We start from the raw sequence: 16,500 nt of genomic DNA, 5'->3' as shown, positions 1-16,500 counted from the left end.
TCGATGTTCAGCTTTGAGCTTGAAAATTAAAATTGAAAATTGTGATACAGCCTCGTAACTTTTTATTGCCGAATCTATCAATGAATAACAGGCTATTTGACCATATTTATTTTGACGAGGATCGGCGAAAAAAGCGGAATATTAAGAGCTGAAATATCGGAAGCACCTCCTCCTCCAATAGTCCCCGGATTTGTAGCCTGTTGGAGCGCACGTGCGTTCGCGCAGGAACACGCACAACCTTTCTTACAGACTCGTCTCGAGTGTCCTGCAAGAAATCAACGGGTGCACCTGTATGCACGGGTTGTGTATAGATATAAGCTGGTACACAGGCTGCATGGGAGCAAAATTGCAGAGGGAACTCGGAGTTCTCTGGGAGAGTGCGTGGAGGGACCCCCATTCATGCATACGCCCATTCACGCGCATCGCCAGCAGCTCACCTTGGTGGCGTTTTTTTCTCATTCCACACACAGCTATAGCCACAGCGAGGAGCCTGCAAACCGAACAGTATTCATACCTACAGCATCGTCGCAGTTACTTTATTAGTATATATTGGCTATTTGTTCAATTTCAATGAGTTTTTTTACCTTGCTCCGGAGTCTCCAGGGTGAATGTTGGACGAGTGGAACACGGTGTACGACAAATGACCCGAAAGAGCGGACGAGGAGTCTGCGAATTCGGAATTTCTCCTCTCGAGACCGAATATTATGCTCCTCGTTATTGAAAAAGAATTAACGAGCTCCAATGCTCGTTATTTTTTAGCCAATCAATGCTGCACTTCGTGGCTTGGGTGTAGAGCCATCGCGCTGCTTTTTTAATTACGAAATTCCAACGTGGATGGTTAGCCTCGACGCTCCTCTGGCACTGACGTGTCCGTTGGATCGGAGCTCACGCATGTTTTGACAATTGCACAAGAGAATCCTGCCAACTGTGGCACTCCACATGGACTGAAGATTATCAAAAATTTGAAGGTTTTTCCTATGAAAAATGTACACGTCTGCTCGTAACGCAATGAAGTGGACGCATTTTCGCTACTCTCTGGAACGAGAAGCGCGTGGACGATGTTCGCGCGCGCCTCTTGTAATTATAGTAAGTGCCAGGGAAAAAAGTGAGGGAGAGAAAGAAGATGGAGAGAGAGAAGCGCGAGCGAGTGGGTATAAAACGTTGGTCCGAAGAGATCGTCCCTGCTCAAAGTCTTTTTCTTATTGTCCTCACTCCCGGGCGAGTCTCGACTTTACGAAAGTTTTGTTTTCATCCTTTTGTAGCCGCAGTATCTTTTCTTTCTCGATCTTCCTCTCTCCGCTTCTCATCCTTTTCCATCTCGTTCTCTTGCACGTTGTTGAGAAGAGCGAGCACAATGAGTGCAGGTTTCCTAATACGGTCTCGAAGTCGTTGTCGTTGTCGTTGTCGTCTTCTTCTTCTTCATCTTCTTTCCCTTCTTCTTCCTCTTCTTCTTTCCTCTTCTTCTTTCTTCTTCTTCTTCTTCTTCTTCTTATTCTTCTTCTTATTCTTCTTCTTATTCTTCTTCTTCTTCTTAGTTGAGGATATTGCAGAGATTGGTGAGAAGGAAAAAGGATGGTAGGAGGCACGCAGGAGGGAAGCGGAGAAAAAAACGAATTTCGACGACCAAATTCCCTGGGAGTGAAAAAAAGAAAGGGGCCTGAGAAGATTCACGGATCACGTACTCGTATTTCCTCCTCTTCGTGATCCCGAACCGCTAGATCGGTGGAAAAGGAACTTACGGCAGATATTTAATAACCGGCTCACGAAGAAGCTTTCTCGTTGAAACGAGCCAGTGAAAGAAAATCGTTGGGTGTTTCGGGGGAATGTGCCGCGATACGTTACATTTGAACGACGCAATGCACCGATCGTAAGTATTTTTATTTCATTTCCTGAAAATGAACCCTCAACCTCTTCTTCATTTATTAATCGGACGATCGAGCCCGTGAAAGGTGATTCGTATGTTAATTTCTTGGGCTTATCTCGCTGGATCAATTTCACGCTTCTTTATATGGAATTTCTCACTTCGTTCACTCCCTCCCTCTCTCTCTTCTTCCCGTCTTCGATCTCCTCGCCTCTATACGTCTTGAAAATGAGCAAAAGGTAAAAAAGCGAAAAAAAATGTTTGAAAAATCGTTGGTACTCGCTCGGGTAAACATGAAGCATTTATAACTCGAACCATAGAAGAGAGCGAATATAATATCCCGATAAATCGTTCGGTAAGTCCGGTTTAACGTTAAAATCATTACTGTATATGAGGCCTTCGAGGCTAAATCGATAAAACCTTAACGCTTATGGGTTTCCCCCGGTTTTTTAGTTATGGAAACAGGGCACGAATACACCAACGGAGAGCCGCAAAAAAGAGAAAAACGTCCTTCCCCAAGTTTCTAAAAATCGCACCGCTCCGAATACTTTCATTCGATAAAGCACATTTGCCAGGTGTAAGAGAATCCGATGACGTTTAACTCAAAGTATGCGTCCCGCTGGCTCCCATCGCAGTCATGGGACGTGAGTTTGCGAGACAACATTTATTTTTCCCTGCTGCTTTTCCTCTCAGCTTCGCGAGCCGTGTGCGTGTCTTCTGCGCGCGGAGTTTGCAGTGGAGTAGATTGAAAGTTGGGAAGCGCGAAGAGGTAGAGAGCGAGGAAGATCAGAAACGTTTGGAGATCAGAGGCCTCGTACGTGGATACATGGAATTCCGTTGGGCTATCCAAAACTCCAGTGGAGCCGTGGAAAGCAAAAGTCCGATAGAATTTGTGAGCGAACTGAAAGTACCCGAGGCTGTTTCCGCATCGGGCAGAGGACGTTGGAATTTTAGCCCGGAAATTCGGCATTTCTGCGTCGAGCTCGATTCCGAATACTCGCGCGCGGGGCAATAAAAGTGAAGTTGAAAAGCTCCGAGCTTGATGCGATAAAATGCGAAAAAATTCAGCATCGAATGACCCGTGCCCCGTCGGTTTGCTCTTCGTAAACGGAAGGGCGTAATTCACGAGAGTTGACCTCTGAAGTAAGGCGTGTTAAGGCGATTTCGCGGAGGTTGTGATACGCAAACTCTCGCGGAGGGCCGTGCTCGCGGTATTAATGCGAAGGAAGACGGGTTCTCGGCGAGAGAACTCTCTCGTGGTTAGATCCACGAGTAGTAGAGAGAGAGCGAGAGGTTGCAGTATAAAACTTGGATGAATATATAGACGCGGACGGGCAGCATCAGGTTTGTTCGCGAAAAACTTCAATTTGTCTCGCGCCTCTCTCGAGGTACTTTTGAGCGCGCAAGTACGGGCACATTATCGTAACCAGGATCTCCTTGGGTATGGCTAATATGCATGGGGGCTCGTACTCCGCGTATAGTACAAGAGCAGCGCGAGACTCGAACGCAGACTTGGATCGAGACTCGTTCCTTTTGTTGACTTTACTAAAGGGGAATTAGAGTCTTCCCTCGAGACAGGAATCAATCTTCGGTCGAGTTACCTCGCGCAGTTGTATGATAAATGCAGCCACGAACGTTAGGACAACCCGATTTGGGAATACAAGTTATTTGAATAAACTTTTAACCACATTATTTCACGTTCAATGTTCCATCCCGGAGTGGGATGGAAACTTGCTTGCTGTGATTTTATTGCTTCCAGCAATAAAATCTCGTGTCCTCGCAGAGCTGCTATCAATACAAAGTTTAAACACGATGAAAAACAAAAAGTCATTCGTTCCATTAAATTAGTGAACAGAAACTAAATGAATTCCTGGAAACCTCTTCGATCACACCTCGAACGAGGTCGATAGCATCGCGAGCGTTGCAATCAAGCGCCGGAGATCAATTCAACATAACGAACGCACGTTGAAACAAGCAGTTCGCGTGTGTTTGTCGGTCGCGGAGCGCGAGTCCATTGGAATCGTATAAAATAATGGCTCGAACGGCGGAGTCTCGGAACGGCGCTTCGTTCATCAACGAACAAGAAAACTTTCGATGAATGAACTTTCGATCTAATATGGCGATGACAACGTTTACCAGGAGTCTCGTCGCTCGCAGGAGAATCGTCAAACGACTCGTGCGCGCCACACGACGTTCGTGTCTCTTTTTTTTATTCATCCTATTTTTATATATCGTCACGTACGTATGTGCGTCTAGAATCTGTTGTTGTTTTTTATTTAGTTATTTTTTTATCTCATTTTGCCTCGTATTCCATCAACTTGAATCAAGCTTCCATATAATCGTTCTTCAAACTGGAAATCTCGACAATGCAGATGGAATACACGATTGTTTTCTAGGCAGCGAGTCATAAGATAGAAGCGAGCACTCGTGTGTCGCGTAGAAACTCGCGAAGGAACTTATGGCGGCGCAAGAACGAGACGCCACCGGAAATCATCATTCGCCCCCCCCCCCCCCCCCGCCACGGTGCTCCTCTTCAAATGATTTTTATATTCCCCCATAAACCGGAATTCTTATTCTCGTCTGAAACGGGGAGCGTCTCGAGAAGCTCGACAAACGAAGCGATGCCTGCGTCCTGACTGACAATATGAGACGTCATTCCTGTCGCGGATTCCGCGATATCGTTTTTTCCCCCTCCCGCAGCAGCGGCGAGCGCGCATCTTTCCACTTTATGTACTCCCGTACGTCGTTCTATACTCCCGTCTCGTACGCAGCCTCTTTTGTGTTTTATGTTGACACGTAGAACTCGGGGAAAGGCAGCTAAGTTAATTAGGCAAATTTCGAGGGGCGCGAGAGCAGAGGGACAAAATTTTATCGCATTTTAACGAGGCTCATGGGCATTTCGTTATATTTTTTTGCAACACTACGCAGAGAACATTTGTGATTTCGTTACGTTTTCGTCGCCTTCGGAGGGAATGATTTTTTTTAAGTGAATTCGTCTATTTCGCTCAACCTGCTTCGAATCGCGAAGCTCAAATACAAATAGTTGGGCTCGGAGTCTGCGAATGCGTACACGCAACTCGCGAAGCCCGTCGCTTATATTCAGTTTTAACGTGATACAAGAGACCTTGCGATCGGACACGAATGCCAGCTGGTCCAGCTTCTTGTCCCGGCTCCTCCGACAGCTGCAACGAAAACGAACAATCAGAAACGGAATGAACGAAGAGAGAGAGAGAGAGAGAGAAAAAAATAAAAAAGGAAGAAGGCCAAGGATAAGAATCGGCGATGTGCGTACACGCGAGATGGACCGGGGGCTTGGAGTCTGTGCAACGAAATGCAGCCAGCGCATTATTACTGACCGTTTTTTTTCGTTTTTCATTCTACAGAGAGAAAGACTCGCACATACCTCCCAACATTCTTTTTTGCAGCACGAACTCCCTCCTTTTTTACTTTTTTCTCCGTTTTTAAACAAACGTCCTTAAAGCCACGCACTCTGGGCCCGAAGAATTCTGCTTCATCGACCCTCGTCCTCGTCGGAGTTGGACGCGAGCGCAGAGGTGGCGCTGCACACCAGTACCACCCAGCCACTTTACAGGGCCGGTAACAATCGGTTAATTTTCTGTCCTTTCACCGGTGAAGCATGCCAAAGTCTCGTCGAAGCAACATTACTCAAATTTTCATAAAATTCATTTTTATTCAGGACAAAGGGAGAGGTTCTGAATGATCAACACCAGCGAATATTAGATTATAGTATATTCAACGTTAACTAGTCGTTCGTGATTATATTAATAATAATGTATAATCATAATTATATTTATAGGGAACGATGTCACAAATGTACAATATTTGACAAGGCGTATATTATGCACGATTCATTAAAATAGTTATTAGCATTTGTATATATAATTATATACACACATATATATGTGTATGAACATATATCCATATATACGTGTATACATATACGTAGAATATTATTGAAATTAAAAAATTATCATCTTCACGTATTTATAGATTTATTATACATGATGCCGTTGGTCCATCCCCTTCTAGAAAAATTTTCGAGTACGAGTTAATGTTCTAATGGAATGAAAAAATCAAAGGGGATGGAAGGTGTTTGCACAGATCCCGGAGAGAGTGAAAAACATACGAGGATAATAAAATGTTTGTTTTCTTTTTGCTTCGGCGCATTGGATGGACCACTAGAAGTTTTAATTCCTAATTACATGCTTTTTTCTAACTCGTATTATTTTATTATGTGTCATAAAACTTCCAAAAATCCTCTAATCACATTAATATACATTTGGAAGGATAGCTGCAAAATATCTTTGCTCCGGACAATGAAATATATGAAATCAAATGTTACAGCAGCGGCGTTCAATTGAAAGTGAGGCTCGCAACGCTGCCCATCGAATAACCCACTCCAAAGGTACACACTCCAATCAAACGTCACTGTATTTTTATCTTTATGCTCTGTATGTATTTGTTTATCGGTTCTGGACAGTGGCGTATGCGAAACGCAATTAATATACCAGTATGTATGTACATGTACATATTGCATAACATACACTGAGAAAAAAAGTCATTGGAACAACGAAATGTGACGTTATGGTGAGCCAATGAAATATATGATCAATGCAAAGTTAAGGGGGGTCCTGCTTTGAAAAGTTTAAAAAATCGATTGTTTTCGGGAGTATTTTTAGGATAGACGGAAATAACTCACACGATAGCGAACTTTTCGGTATTGTTTCAAGGATATTTAAAAAGTACAAAAACATTTTTTTGATGTGAGAAATACTAATTTGTACATGTTTTATGCGCCAAGTCTGATTGTCGAAGTTTCTCAGCTACGTACGGTGTGGGGATCGTATTTATTGTCTGCAACAAAAATTACAAATGTTTTTTTTTCATTTTCATATATTTTTCTTCCATATGAACCTATAAAAACCCGAAAAAATTGCGAAATTTTATATCTACAACACGTTGAAGTGATATTCTTCTTCTTTAGAAACGTTTTTTTTTCATACTCGCTAAAAACATAGAATTTTGCCATTTTTTCGAGCTTTTATAGGTTTACATGGAAGGGAAATATATGAAAATGGGGAGAAAATTGGAATTTTTGTTGCAAACAATAATTGCGATCTCCACATTGTACAGAGGTGAGAAATTTTGACAATCAGACTTTGCCCATAAGCCATGTACAAATTAGTATTTCTCACATTAAAAAAATGTTTTTGTACTCATGAAATATCCTTGAAACTATACCGAAAAGTTCGCTATGCTGAGTTATTTCCGTCCTTCCTAAAAACATTTCCGAAAACAATCGATTTTTTGACTTTCTAAAGCAGAATCTCCCTTGGACATGATTAAACGAATAAAGTAGTTTTAGATTAAACTGCACACTCATTTTCTCCGAAAGCAGTGCAGTCAAATGAAGAAAATTCTTCCAATAACATAAATTGCTATTGAATCAACAAATTTTTTTTCTCAGTGTACACACACACACACACACACACATACACACCATTTACAGTGGTTTTTCCCATGATAATTCAACAACGATTTCGTTAAATTTTTTATCTTTTCGTTAAAAATGATAATAGTCTCGCCCGTATCGAAGAACCCTGTACTTTTTAATTACCTTCATTATCATTTTTGTTTATACCGAGAAATCCACACAGTTATAGAGTTTATCAGAAAGCCGGATATTGCGATCCCTTTGAAAGTTATTTGCTGAGTTTTTATAAAAGTTTTTTCGTCCAAAGTTCGTATATGAGTTATCAAACGAATCGATCCACAGCATATTTGTTTTTCATTAAAATCCATAGAATTTGTTTCAAATAATCACTGCTCGAATGCAACTTCTTTCGAATCAAACGATCAGACCTCCAATCTCATCATCATCCTTTTCTTTCGCGCTCATTTCTAGAGTTCTTATCTACAGATTGGTCGAATTAATTACCGGAAATAAATCATCGATCTACGTTCTTAAGGCTACTTTACAGTAATCGATCAGTTTATCGCGCAACCAAAGAACCTTTCATCGAGTCAACAGTATTTATTATCAACGAGATACTACTAGTGGATAGTGTATAGGCAACTACGGTGATATGATTGAGTTTCATCTCCTTCCTTCTGTTGGTTAATGTTCTCGTTTATTCGATTTTTTTCCTATCAAACTGGTCAAACGTCGCTGCAGTTTCAAGAGTGCGCTTCCGCGGTAGTGCCATTTTTATTTTTCGATTTATTGCTAGTTTCTTTCTTCGTTGGAGAAATCGATCAAGATTTTGATACTCGATGCTTTAATTGAAAATAAATTTGCTGTTCTACCGACCGTGCAGAAATTGCTACGACGTCAATTTCGATTTTATTGGCAATTTATAGAATGAAATTTTGATATTGTTCATCCGATATGCAGCAGTGGCAAACGGTTGCCCAGATGCCAAAATACTTCTTTAGCACCGCCCCATCTTTAATCTGTTTCTCCAATCCTGATAAAGCAGACTCTTTTACCACCACACGCTATCGAATTATCACTAAAGATTGTCATCGTTGCGATTCATCGGACTGACTCGCAGTCATAAACATTTCTTCCCTCCCCCCCCCCCCCCCCTTCTCGCCGCGATATCGCTCCTCATTACTTTTTTTTTTGTTTTTTCTTCTTCCCTCTTTTCGTCAATAATAATCGATTGGTCCTCCTGAAACTAGACCAGTCTCACACGCGTGATCGCTGCTTAATTCGGCGATTCTCAGCCAAATCGATGTACAAGGATCGTTTGAAAAAAAAAAAGAATGAAAATTTCATTCGGTTATTAGTAACATTCGCATTAATGTATGCGTGTAAAATGTAGCGTCCTGCACTACATTTTAGAACCGAAGCTTTTTTTTAGAACCGAAGCTAGTTTTAACATTTTAGAAACGAAGCTTCTAAACTCTAGTTCCGATGAATATCGTTGCGACGCAGTTTTGGTCGTTTTCGCATATAGCTTTGAAAATAAGTTCACTGTTTTCATTGGTCAACACCGGGGTTTCGAAGGTTTACTTTTTACGTGGCTATTCGGCATAGCGCACGCTATAAATCCCCGGATTAAATTTAGAAACTAGGGCATATTGGTCGAAAATTACTTTGGTACGAGAGCCTAAACGGAGAATCGATATTCCGTGTGAAAAGTTGAAATGCAAATATCCGGATCGATAGAGGAACAAAAAATAGGTACTTGCGAAGTAGCGTTTCGGTAAATCTCTAATGTTTATTTCCCTCTTTTTCTAATTGCACAAATCATCGCGACCGGATGGTACCGCACAGAGATTTTTTCGTGTTTGCTCCTTCTCTTAGCCCCCTCGAGCTGCGTCTCCGGGTACGAATTTGAAGAAATTTCATAGCAGCGAGAAATGAAGAATACGAGTAAGCGGGGCGGGGTTGAAATTCCGAACGGTGAGAAATCAGAAGGCTCAAAAGTCCGACAATCTCGCTAGTGCGGTATATCTATATATTTCGAGTCCCAGCTATATTTTTGGACTTTTGAGCCTTCTGATTTCTCACCGTTCGGAATTTCAACTCCGCCCCGAGTAAGCGTCGCGTCGATATTTGAGATACGAAAGTACCGACGCGCCTGACTAACGTCAACTATTATACTGACTAGCAATTCACCAAGTGCACTAGTAGGCGCTCAGCCTAATTAGGTTTTAAATACTATTTATCTCTAGAAACTTTTATTACTCTTAATTTCAACTAGTCAATGTAATCGAAACTTCAATCGGTCGAACGACCGATTTCGATCCAACTACGACGCGAGATTGTGTTACTGACCTATCACGAGAATCGTTACGAAACATCTTATAAGTATAGTCATTGTTCGAGTAATTAGTTGAAAAAATCATGTAGCGGATAAAAAATCTTATTCGTTAGATTCCGGGAAGCTTTGAGTAACAAACACCCGAAATAATGAGTAAACGTGATGTCAAAATAGTCGTGAAATTTAGTCCATTCCAACGAAATAATTGACGAGTTTAATGCAGACGCGAAATCATGAGTCGTGCGAATGCGAATTAAAAATCTTTCTTTACCCCGCTCACGCGTTGAAATTGTTTGAAGCGTCCAACCAAATCGATCGAAATTGACACGCGACGAAGATCCCTCGTGCGCGTTTCCGAATGTTCAAAGCTTCCTCGGTATTTCTCCTTTCGTGGTAAAGAAATAGCGAAGAAAATGTACAGATTTCATCAGAATCTACGGTCATTGGAATATTTAGAGGAAAGAAAAAATTTGTCGCGATTTATGATTTTTATCGGAGGGAGTTTATGAATATCAATGAGAAATTCAAACACGTGCGGTTGATTTGAAATCATTCACATTCGCTTTCTCTTGTACTTTTGGATACTTTAATATCGTTTCACGTTTTAAATATATCGCGTGTGTGTTTACATACTAAATTGCAAATAGTCGAGAACTCGTAAAATTGAAACTCAATTGACTATAGCAATTGTTTACATTAATATTACTCAATATCGTCGTCTTAAACTCTGATATCGATTTCTACGCTTCGACTAAATCAACTAGTGACTCGAACCGATCGATGTAGCTTAAAAACCGTTTTTATTTTCGTGGTTTCTCATTCGTTCCATTAATATTCGTATTTAATCTGCATTGTGTGATAATAAAACGTCAAGTTTTCTCATCTCCAATGATTTTTTCACGTACGCTTTTAAGACGGTGATGAAATCACCTTAATCAATATAACGCGTGATAAATGTTGTAATTCATTGAATTTTCGGCCGATTAAAGAACACTACTTGCTCCGAGATTCTTGATGCGTTTATCGTTTCTTCATTCGTCGCTATTTATGCGAGCGCGATTTTTCAATAATTATACAATTTATTTTCAATGAAGAATCTCTATAACTCGATCATTTGATGAACGAGAGTCCTATTTAAACCTACTTACGATTTGACTTTACGACATCGATGGGAATAATCGACGCGACATATTTTCAATTTTATCCATCAAGTTTTGAGCTTCGAAGAAAATGCTATCGGCCTGGATGAGGATTCGTTGCCCCAAAAACTCTCTTTTCTCTAAATACGTTAAATTCAACGATTCGAGTAGCAAAAATGAAACGAAATTAGTGTGGATTCGCCAATTATTGATCGACGCATTATTCGAAGAATGGCAACGTTCCGGGGACAGTCAGTGAATTCTCCGAGCTTTTTTCACACTACATCAGCAGTGATTTACGAATTTATTGTAAAATTATAATTTCTATTTGATTAGATTTGTGAATGCAACTAAAAAAATAACAAAACGTGGCTAGTCACATGAGCTGTCTATCGAAATTTCCGGAAAGAAATTTGTGTCTGTGGAAACTGATGAGTCGTCAAGCAACGGTATTATCGAAGTGAATTCGTAATGAAACTTGTTCGAATAATGACTTGTGTTCCGATAACTTAATAATTCCGCGTAATAGTTATTCTGTTATTATGCTTAAAATATTTTTTTCCATACGAATAATAAGTATTTTAATATCTGAATATCATTAATCTCGAATTACCTAAAAATAATCGATTTCATAAAGTTATGTATAACTGTACTCGATTGAATTATTCAATAGTGAGAGTAGATTAAGTGAGAGGCACCGTAGAGAATATGCAGAATCTGCACTTACAGACTTTTAAGCACTTTTATATTTTACAAACGTTATGATATTTATTCGCAAGCTGTGCATTTGCATTCGAATAATTATTCGATTATTCGCTCTGTCGCGGCTGTACTCGAGTATGACAAAAAAGAAGAGTTACGTGAAGGTAATCGAACGCGTCGGAACGGTTCAGCGAATGTCTTTTCCGATCGATTAATATGTACACACACTGCGCGAGCATTTTGGTTGCTTTTTTCAAAAAAAAAAAAAAAAAATAATACCGAAGAATCGAGGGTCGTTTTTTCACGAAAAAAAACGTTCACACCGCCCTCAATGAACCAACCAAGTTTCCTTAATACCGTGAGAATGTTTTACAAAATTGTGTTATCTCGACCCCGAGCTCGAATCGCGATTAGGTAAGTTTTTGTATATTGGACCCTACACCTATATCATAGCGATTAATTGAAGAATAAGAATTATTAAAAATATCATTAGCAGGGCCTCGTCTTTTAGGCGAGTGCGCTCCCTCGACTGGTATTATGATTATTCATGTTATTATTATTATTATCAGATAATTTATAACCGTTAAATATTATTGTGTCTGCGTGTGTGATATCCACGTGTATATATTTACATCTGCGTTTCTGTATATCGTGAAAACCACTCTGATTTAAGGACGACCGAATGGTCGTTGACTCGACGAGGTCGAGTAGGTAACGACCTTTTTCTTTGTTCCTCGGGGCAAAGGCTCATAATCCTCCACGTGAAGTTTTATTTTAATCTATAATATACTTTGTAAAGCTCCAGGTTGCTTCGTATATCGCGTTCGCAATAGTGCGGTTATCGATTGAAATAATAACATTCCATTTTTCAGGGTGTATCGTTGGGTAAAAACAAAAGAAAATAAAAAAACAATTTCAGCAGGCTCAATTGATTTCCGATTTTTCGTTCTGTTCATCGTGAGAATTTCAACGATGCACTCCCTCGCAGAGTCGATGAGAAATTATTCAATGACCCCTGATTTTTTCACCTTTTTTCATTACGAATTTTGCGCTTCCGACGTATTTTCTCATTGAATGAAACGATGACTCGAGCATTCGCGCAATGTTTTATGTATGCATGAATTTTTAAGTGGAGAAAAATTGGAAAAATTTTCGATGAGCCAGCCAACTCGAGTTAATTATTTGTCTCGCAATTATAGAGCCTCTTTTCAATGAACAAAAAATTCTCGTTGTTCCTGCTACTTGTAGTTTTTCGAGTCCTCGATCAATATCCCATTCGACGCAGAGTCACCAGTAGCCAACTCTGTTCTCCTCGTACTCGAATAACAATCTCTTCGTGTGCGTATGAAATTCGCTTGGCGAAACTCTCGCCAAAGTAATTTTTCACGGGGCTGTTCCAACAAAATATTCTCTCATCGGGGACGAGTCACCGCGGTAATATCTCAAAGAAAACCCAAACGGACGTTTCGGCATCCGGAGTATTTCAATGTGTAACGTTAAAATGATGATGCCCACACTTTGCGCGATGATGTGAAGTTCCGCGTTCGAGACTCTAGTCGTGGGAGGCTTTAATGGAGCTACCGTTGAGCATTTCTAGCACGACAATGGTCACAGCGAGTCGTGGCAGAACAACGCTTGCCAGGCTCGGAGCAAACGTTCGAGGATTCGGTGCTTTCGGTTAAACGTCGTCCTCGATGCTTCTCAGAGGAATTTGCTGTTTCTTGGCAAGCGCGTTTAGTACGTAGACCAGCTGGTCGAGCTTCTTGTCCATTACGCACAGCTGTGGAAATAATGATTTTCCTTGTGTCCAAACACCTTCATTACGCCTCGTTTAACTTTGTGCAAAGACTGAAGAATGGAGATGAGAGTAGAATGGGAGAAAAGAGGAGCTTGAAACGAACGTGCGAGTTAAAAACGACACTTTTCGAATGCACGAGAAACAAATTCGCGTTGATTAAAAGAAGGCATTCGCCGCCGGCCGCGCGGCCAATTGAAAAATCAATACCGAATTTCGAACCACATCTTTACAGCGAGGGAGAGCTACCGAGCTTTCGAAATAAAAACTAAAAGAGCTCACGGTAATGGGAAAAGCGAGGAGTCAAAGATTTCACGATCTTTTTTCATGAATCTCCGTTGAAATCGGATTGGCGAGCAACGAAAGAGGCTTCCTTATTCGCTTTGTACGAAGTGAGTTTCAATCTTGGAACATAAAGGGGCCGGATTTATTTTCGATTTTTTCCACTTCCTCGTACTGGCTCACCATTCGGCTATATGAATCGAAAGAATACACACAAAATGGCATAGTTGATTGGAATAGCAAGTAACGTATTTTCAAAGAAACTTTTCTAATAATAAATAAACATCTTTCACTATAAATATAATGAGAGAATAAATTGAACGAGTAATAAAAAACTGTTGAGATTAAAACACTGAGAAAAAAAATCGTTGTAACAACTAAATGTCTTTAGTTAATATTTTTGTTGCTAACTGATCTAACTAACATTCGCTTGTGATAAATAAAGAATAAATAATCCGAATCACAAGATCTTTGTTTATGTGAATTAACTAAACTGAAGTATCTAAATGGTTTTGTTAAGAATGATAAATATTTTGTAAATCCAATCATACCGGCCGGTTTAATATAACCCAAAATTTGTTCAAATGTATTATTATATTAGCCAATACGATTTGTGGAAAATATCAAATAATTTGATAGAATTTTTTCTTCGTGTAGCTTAATTAAATCTTATCGATGACGAACCAAATCAATTGTCCATACAAATGTCTACCTCGAAAGAAAGTTCAATATTTTTGAAGTACAATTTAGTTAAACGGATTTGCTTATTTCTGAACTAACCAACTAAACTTCTGCCTGATCAAATGTTGATTTTCTTACTTTGTTTTCTTTCTTGGTACGAAAAACGTCTTTTTGTAGGTATACCTAATTTTCGGATGTGTTAACAAAGCGTTATTGATAATAAAATAAATGAATAGTCTACAGAAGTCAGAAAATTTTAAAAATGCCAATTTTCATGCAAACAAAATTGTATTGATCGTTGCTCCAAGTCTGTTTATAATCGTATCGAAGCATTATTCGTCGCCAGAATGGAAGGTTTTAAAAAAAACCTGAAAAAACAAGGAGGAAGATGAATGAAAAAAGGCTGATTTTTCCATGCTATTCTTTCGAGGCGTCCCTTATTCCCGGAGCTCGGTAAATCGCCGGAGACAGGAAGAAATGGAGCGCGAATCGGAGGTGGGGTTTGAAAAGGATTTCGGAATAGACGGGGAGTAGCAGCTCGGAATCGCCTTTTTTTTACAACATCGATGACAATGATTCGACGCCATTCTCAGTGGCAGGATGACGTTTGAAATGGCATGTAACGCGGAGAACCCGCTCGGATAATATGAGCCGCAAGGCACTGAAATTAGATCTCAATTATTCAGAGCATTTTGGATTCATACGCGGTACGTTGAAACGGAGAGAGGATAATGGGAGAGAACGACGTGCGTGTGCCGATAATTTGAGAAAATGAAGAGAGTTACCGCGTGTGCACGTCCGATGCGATTGCACAACGACGATTAATAAAATTCGTACTGACCTGCTGCTCGACCCGGTACAGGCGTGCGCCGATCGTCATGGGCTTAACGTTGCCCGAGCGGTCGATTCCCGCCAGGTAGCTGCCCGGTTTACCCAGGGTCTGGTCCAGCCTCCTCTGGAGCTCCTGCAAAACAAGAGCGGCGCAAGGCCCATCCAAATATATCCGAGTCGACCAGACACCCAATTTTTTCTCTCGCTACTTTACGTGGGGAAAAGATAACATTAAGGGGATGCAGAGTGGATTATAACGGCAGGTACGATCGAGAGAATGATAATCGTGGCGGTACATCTTCGTTGACGTAAATTTGAGATTCTGGGCGATTCGTTTCCCCTGGAAAGTCTGATCGATGTTTTACATCTGTCGCTCTATTTTACGAAGAAATATTGTATCTCATGAAAAGCCCCGCTCTTTCGCGAGGCCTCAACGTACACGATTTTTCGTCTCTTTATCATCTCGTGTTTTCCTCTCTATTTTATCTCTTCGGAGATAATAAATTGCGTATGAAGCAAGCACCGAAACGAGAGTCTTTCTTGTTATTTATTATGTCGCGAGAACGCTCACGAAAAAAAAAAAACGATTTTTCACTACAAATTAATGTGCAATGAAAGGCACAGACGAGCTCGTGTCTTTCCTTCGAACACACATAAATCCTCGGAGCAATTTTCAACGTGCTACGATATAAGTAAAAATGATTGATGGATCGCTTTGTCAGGGGAGATAAAAAACGCTCACCTTAATTCGCACCATCATATTCAAGTGCCCTTGGCTGTACTGCTCGATAACGTCTCTCACGTCGTACGGCTTTCTGGCCTGTTGGAACTTTCTACGCGCCACGAAGTACTTGATCTTTCGTATGGCTCTTATGGCGTTACGGTGCGCCTCGGTTAGTCTAGGAAAATTTATAATTTCAATTGATCGATTTACCATCGAAGTTTCATTCACTTGCAAAACGGTGCTGGATGCAAAACTTTAATGGTTTAACGATTCTCGGTTGGTGCATTGCAGTCCGATAATCGATCGGTCGACTCAAGATTTCATTCTCACTTATTTTCAAACGAACTGACGAATCTTTGAAATTTAACTCCCCCCCGATTGGAGCGAGTTGCCTTTCGACGAATAAAATGACAGCGAAGAATAGTGAGAGAAAGAAAAAGGCAGCGGGAGACAGAGACGAGGTATGCACTCACGTGGTGACTCTTTGGGGCTCTTCGATGTCGATGTCGATCTCATCGCTTGCCGCTTCCGTAACCGAGCTTGTTTGCGACGTAAATAGGCTGCCCCTGCCAATCGGAAACACACTACTCACACTATCGGAAACTAAACTTATTCGCTGACCGCTTTACTAAAACCTCCAGATCGAGTTTCTTTCCATCAATCGAGCACTATTTTATATACGATTTTTTAGC

The 16,500-nt window shown here is 40.6% G+C and overlaps 1 protein-coding gene across 5 annotated transcripts in view; it reads right to left on the bottom strand.

Moving 5' to 3' along the window:
• Window positions 1-6,626: 6,626 nt before the first annotated feature.
• LOC122407069 (potassium voltage-gated channel subfamily KQT member 1-like) overlaps window positions 6,627-16,500 on the bottom strand; it is a 40,613-nt gene continuing 30,739 nt past the window's right edge. For 4 of the 5 annotated variants that reach the window (XM_043413042.1, XM_043413043.1, XM_043413044.1 and 1 more), the window contains 4 exons: window positions 16,282-16,374; window positions 15,827-15,983; window positions 15,095-15,217; window positions 11,757-13,275 (listed from right to left, as the gene is read on the bottom strand). In XM_043413042.1, coding sequence (XP_043268977.1) covers window positions 13,174-13,275; window positions 15,095-15,217; window positions 15,827-15,983; window positions 16,282-16,374 — 475 coding nt within the window. In that variant the 3' untranslated portion in view covers window positions 11,757-13,173. Of the gene's footprint in view, window positions 6,737-11,756; window positions 13,276-15,094; window positions 15,218-15,826; window positions 15,984-16,281; window positions 16,375-16,500 lie in introns of those variants that run through there. The other variant, XM_043413045.1, reaches the window with a different exon arrangement.

This window comes from Venturia canescens, chromosome 2, assembly GCF_019457755.1.
Source record: "Venturia canescens isolate UGA chromosome 2, ASM1945775v1, whole genome shotgun sequence".
Lineage (NCBI taxonomy): Eukaryota > Metazoa > Arthropoda > Insecta > Hymenoptera > Ichneumonidae > Venturia > Venturia canescens.
Note: the sequence above shows the minus strand (reverse complement) of the source record. Positions and strands in the feature narration are given on the sequence as shown.